The 6,000-nt window shown below is 43.5% G+C and overlaps 1 protein-coding gene across 1 annotated transcript in view; it reads left to right on the top strand.

Annotated features, from left to right (window-relative positions):
- Positions 1–6,000, top strand: part of LOC307258873 (uncharacterized protein) — a gene marked incomplete at its 3' end in the record, with an annotated part of 40,842 nt that overhangs the window by 6,169 nt on the left and 28,673 nt on the right. The window contains exons 8-15 of the mRNA XM_080038539.1: positions 529–682; positions 1,010–1,068; positions 1,873–1,990; positions 2,496–2,633; positions 3,406–3,554; positions 4,011–4,160; positions 4,970–5,048; positions 5,556–5,633. Coding sequence (XP_079894665.1) covers positions 529–682; positions 1,010–1,068; positions 1,873–1,990; positions 2,496–2,633; positions 3,406–3,554; positions 4,011–4,160; positions 4,970–5,048; positions 5,556–5,633 — 925 coding nt within the window. The remainder of the gene's footprint in view (positions 1–528; positions 683–1,009; positions 1,069–1,872; positions 1,991–2,495; positions 2,634–3,405; positions 3,555–4,010; positions 4,161–4,969; positions 5,049–5,555; positions 5,634–6,000) is intronic.

Below are 6,000 nucleotides of genomic sequence, written 5' to 3'. Positions count from 1 at the left end.
CGTACTTCATTTCATTTGTACAGAAGGTCTGGAATCGCTCTATTGACAAACGTTAACTCACTTGAAGGCGAGTGTCTGTTGAAGTTTAAAACTATTGGATCTGCTCAGTGCCACTCTGGATCTGCCAACCAATCGCATAACGTTTGGTCGTGACGTATGTCATGCGCCGGCTTCTGACTACAACTGAAACTGGCGCACGACCTCAACGTCATTGTTCTCAGCCACTCCCTCTGTCAAACACAAGGGAAAAGCGTTATATAAGTGGAGTCCATTTACTGTTTACCAAAAGGGAGGGGTTAGCAAGGGAGCGTTGACATCTACAATCTCACCACGTGATGCAATTCAATATTCCGAAATAACACACTGCACCTTTTAAAAGAAATGAACCAATCTGTTGATAACTGACCATCCTCTGTCTCTGTCTGTGCCTGTCTCTGTGTCTCTGTCTGTGTCTGTCTCTGTGTCTGTGTGTCTGTGTCTGTCTCTGTGTCTGTGTGTCTGTGTCTGTATCTCTGTCTGTGTCTGTAGGGATCTGTGGCAGCTCAGAGCAGAGTTTTCTCGTCTGTCTTCCTCCCTCCTGTCGGGCTGTGAGTCTGTGTCTGTGAACATGAGACTAAACCAAGTCTCCATCCAGACATTCACACAGCCTACTCCCCATATACTCTCCTCCACACTGTTACCAGCACTTACAGAGCCCTCACACACACACACACTCTCTCAGGACCCCACACACACACACACACTCTCTCCCGACCCCTCACACACACACACACTCTCTCTCGACCCCTCACACACACACACACTCTCCCTCGACCCCACACACACACACACACTCTCTTCCACACTACTGCTACCTAATACAGACCCCTCAAACACACACACACTCTCTCAGGACCCCCCACACACACACACACTCTCTCCCGACCCCCCCCACACACACACACACACACTCTCTCCCGACCCCACACACACACTTGGAACCTTCTCACTGGGAGAATTGGATCAAGAGGAAGAGATTTCAGAGCTCAGACTTCTCCACGAGGAAACAGTGGCACAGCTGAACGAACGGTAAATTCGTAATTTTCTTAAAAACTTATTTTCCTTAACCCATTGATGACTATGGCAATCTAGGATGCATGTCCTTAATGCCTGAGGGTTTTCTGAAAAAATAGTACGAATTGTCAAGTCTACCAAAACCTTAATATCTAAGCCTGTGTAGCACATAGAAACATGAAATAAAATACATTTAAAAGTTAAGGTTCACAGGTTTTATTTAAACATGCTCCCTTAGCGCTTACAAACCAACAAATATTTCTAAAAATCGTCAAAATTATTAAATATTGTTAATAAATAGATGCAATGTGTTGTGTGATTTTCGTCAGTAGTCTATAGTAGACCTTGATTCTGCACACCAAACGCCACTAACTGTTCCGTCGCCGACATAGCCGGCGTATTTTTATTATTATTTTGTTTTATTTTTAAAAAAATTATTTTTTTGATTGACATGATTTTCGGCAAACCACACAACTTTTGGGTGGTCACGTGGTCTTAAAAAAATCAACAAAACCCACCTCATGTGTATTTGAACCAATGACAGTGCATTCAATGCTGGGAATGCCATGAAAATTAGATAAAGTAATAATGCTGCACGATGCAGCATCAGGCAGGAGAGCCAATGTGGCATTGCGCAGCAGCCGTCATCAATGGGTTAAATGACAAAATTCTGTTGTTAATACACAGCCTAGGCTCTGTAAAGTGGTTTATAAACAAAGGGGGACCACCGTAGATATAGCAGCATGCCCGTTTACAGAGCCTAGGCTGTGTATTAACAGTTAAAATGCCCCATAATGCATTGCACTGTCTTTGTTTTAGTATTGTGGAGCTTTCTCGCTCGCTTGGCGGAGAGAAGGAGGAGAGAGAGAGAGAGGTCGAGAGACACCAGGAGACAGAGAGGATCCTGCAGTCTGTCAGTCAGGCCGTGCTCAAACTGGTGAGTGTGTGTGTGTGTGTGTGTGTGTGTGTGTGTGTATTTTTTAGTAAATATCTACATTTTAAATATAACAATTTATGTAGTTAATCATTTCTAATAATAATAAAAATATTTTTGCCATTTGGAAAAATATATATATATATATTTTTTTTTTATTTATTTTTTTTAACTCATAATAGTTGTTTTGTTTTGTTAATAAATTACCTTAACAAGTGACACTGTGAATTAAAAAATAAATCATATATATAGGGCCGGTTTCGCAGACATGGATTAAGCCTAGTTCTGGACTAAATTGTACTTTCAATGGACATCCCCCATTCAAAATTCCATTTAGTCCAGGACTAGGCTTAATCCATGTCTGTGAAACTGGCCCATAGAGTCTCAGTCCTCTTCTCAGCAGACCGGGGTTAGAATCCAGCCTCAGTGTCTTTAGAGTGAAAATAAAGATTATTGAATTAAATTATTTTATCGTGCCATTTCTTTCCCCCCTGTGTCCTGCCTACAGTCCAGAGTGGTAACCAGCAGCACCAATGCGTCTCTGTGTGTCCCAGCTGACGGCCTGCTCACTGGGGATCTGTCCGCTCTGCTGTCGGTGCTCTCACACACAGAGACCGCCCTCCAGTGGAGACACGAGGAACTGCAGGTCAGTCACTTAAAGGGGCACTGTGTAACATTTTAAGTAATTTATCAGCTAAAATCAATATCCTCATTCATAAATATGTCCTCATTGGTGTAAAATCACCTCTGCCAATAATCTGAATTATCCTCCTGAGCGGTAAAATTACAAATATTAATATTACATTTTGTACATTGAGAGGGTAAGTCTTATGGAGGAATCCATGTTGGTTGGAATGTCATCAGGTGCATTGTTTAAAATTTAGAATTGTTCTTGTCCTTGAAGGCCACTGTAGCTTCTGTTATTATTCTAAAGGGGTGGGGTTACCCAGGGAGCGTTGCATTCTAGAACTTTCTTGATGATGTCATATTACACACTGCACCTTTAATAACACACATACAAGGCTAGTTTATTTCTACATTACATGTCATATAGCAGACGCTTTTATCCAAAGCGACTTACAACTTACACACACATTCATACACCGATAGCAGCAGCAGCTACCACGCAGGGTGCAAGCTAACTATCAGGAGACATTTAGGGTTCAGTGTCTCTTTGCCCAGGGACACTTGGACATGTGGCGGGGAGACGGGGGATCCAACCACCGACCCTGTAGTTGAGGGTCCACTGGCCTATCCACTTTGCCTCATAACTGTCTGTCTGTCTGTCTGTCTGTCTGTCTGTCTGTCTGTCTGTCTGTCTGTCTGTCTGTCTGTCTGTCTGTCTGTCTGTCTGTCTGTGTGTGTCTGTCTCTCTGTCTGTGTGTGTGTGTGTGTGTGTGTGTGTGTGTGTGTGTCAGGGGGCGGAGTTATCTCTACGGCGACTCGGAGAGGACAAATCGGCTTTGCAGCTTCGAGTGAAACAGTTGCAGGACGACAGCCAGCGACTGAACGCACACACACAACACACACAGCAGGAGCTCACACACACTGCGGAGGCACTGAGCAGGTAACACACACACACACACACACACACACACACACACACACACACACACACACACACACACACACACACACACACACACAGACACACACACACAAATAAATAAACGTACACCAATTTCTGGATATTTAGAACAAACACTACAAATGAAAACACTTCTCATGCACAAGTTCATACATGTGTGGTCACAGTTTGAGGGTTTGAAAATAACTCAACAAGCATTTCAGAAAAGTTTAAAATGTGTGTGTGTGTGTGTTTGTGTGTGTGTCTGTGTGTGCCTCTGTCTGTGTGTGTGTGTGTGTCTGTGTGTGTGTGTGTGTGCCTGTGTCTGTCTGTGTGTGTGTGTGTGTGTGTGTGTGTGTGTGTGTGTGTGTGTGTGTGTGTGTGTGTGTGTGTGTGTGTGTGTGTGTGTGTGTGTGTGTGTGTGTGTGTGTGTGTGTGTGTGTGTGTGTCTTTCAGTGAGCGTGAGGCGGCCTCTGCGCTGCGTCTACAGATGGACGAGTTGCGTTTGCAGATGGATGGAGTGATGAGGAAAGAGAAGGAGGTGAAGAGAGAGAACGACAGACTGAGGGCGGAGAGAGAGAGACAGGAGGAGGAGACACAGAGACGGTCAGTTATTTCAAAATGAAATAATTTTTTTCTGAAAACCAGAAGGTGGTTATATGCTCCTAAAGCCCAGTTCAGACCAAAGATTCGCCTCACAACGACTTGCCCGTCTAGTTGAGGCGACAGTGGCTCAGGTGGTAGAGCGGGTCGGCCAATGATCAAAGGGTTGGAGGTTCGATCCCCGCCCTGCCATCTGTGTCATAGTTGTTGTGTCCTCGGGCATGACACTTCACCCACCTTGCCTCGTGTGAATGTCGATAGTTAGCCTGCTATCGGTGTATGAATGAGTGTGTGAATGGTAACGTGGGAAAGGAAAACAGGTCTCCCTTGTAAAAGAGTCTCCGGTCTCAATGGGATTTACCTGTAGAAATAAAGGTTAAAAAAAAAAAAAAAAAGTCGTTACGTGGCGAATCTTTGGTCTGAACTGGGCTTAAAGACCCTCTTCATAGGAATAAGAATGTGTTTTCGAACTCTGAGATCCTATGTAGTATAAATGTGCAACATTTTTTTAAATCGGTTCATCCTAGCCTGAGAAAGGGCAGAAAGAGTGTTTTATGCTCTCACTGTCTCACCCTATGTTTTACTAGTGTGACATCACAGTAAGGGTTAGGATTAACAGGACAGCTGGGCCAAGGGAAGACTGAGGGAAGAAAAACCTCATTCATTATATTATAATAGTGATTTTATAATGATAGAACGCCGGTTCCATATGGCTGAAGTATTCCTTTAAGAAGCTGCTACAGACGGTTAGATTCAGGGCAGATCAGAGCAGACTGTTGCTGTGTGATTGTGAACAGTTCTTTGTGTTCCAGTCTGGAGTGTGAGCTGATGGAAAACGTGGAGCTGACTGAGAGAGAGAAGCTTCAACGTTTGGAGATCCACAGTCTCAAGGTAACGACCCAGCATTTAACTGTCATTCATTTACAGAAAGTATTTTTAACCTTTATTTCTACAGGTAAATCCCATTGAGACCGGAGACTCTTTTTCAAGGGAGACCTGTTCCCATTTACAAACACATTCATTCAGCAGTTTAGGGTTCAGTGTCTCTTTGCCCAGGGACACTTGGACATGTGGCGGGGAGACGGGGGATCGTGCCACGGAACTTGTAGTTGAGGGTCGACAACCCTACACACTTCACCACAGCCGACCCATTTGTCCTTTTTATTGATTGTAGAACAGATTTCACAGTCATGAAATTCCTGGAAAAGTTGTAAAAAAAAAATTGTTTCATTTGCTAGTGTTAAAAACATGTTTCTAAAAATGTAGCGGGTCTGATAAAAGATATATTTCTGTTTTTCCTCCCCTAGGGGGCGCTGGAGAGAGTGGAGTCCATTTACCATTCACCATTCATTGTAATTCATGAGTCCAGTGTAATGCAGTGTGTTTTTCTCTCCCTAGGGGGCGCTGGAGAGGGAGCAGCTGGACAGACAGAGAGCAGAGGAAGAGGCTGCTGACGCCAGAGACGCTCTCCACAAGGTTTGTTTATTACAATCTCAATTAACTTCTGTAATATTTTTAAATTATATTTCACACAAGAGGTGCGTATTACGTTTTGATTTGTCCGTTGAGCCGTTTGTAGCGTATAGTTGTCATTCGACTCCATGACTGCAGCGGTAAAAACTAGATAGATAGGAACATTTTATCTATCTATCTATCTATCTATCTATCTATCTATCTATCTATCTATCTATCTATCTATCTATCTATCTATCTATCTATCTATCTATCTATCTATCTATCTATCTATCTATCCATCCATCCATCCATCCATCCATCCATCCATCCATCCATCCATCCATCCATCCATCCATCCATCCATCCATCCATCCATCCATCCATCCAT

This window comes from Ammodytes marinus (assembly GCF_949987685.1).
Source record: "Ammodytes marinus genome assembly, chromosome: 12".
In the NCBI taxonomy this organism is placed as follows: Eukaryota; Metazoa; Chordata; class Actinopteri; order Uranoscopiformes; family Ammodytidae; genus Ammodytes; species Ammodytes marinus.
The sequence above is the reverse complement of the archived record's forward strand: the minus strand, read 5'-3'. Positions and strand labels throughout refer to the sequence as shown.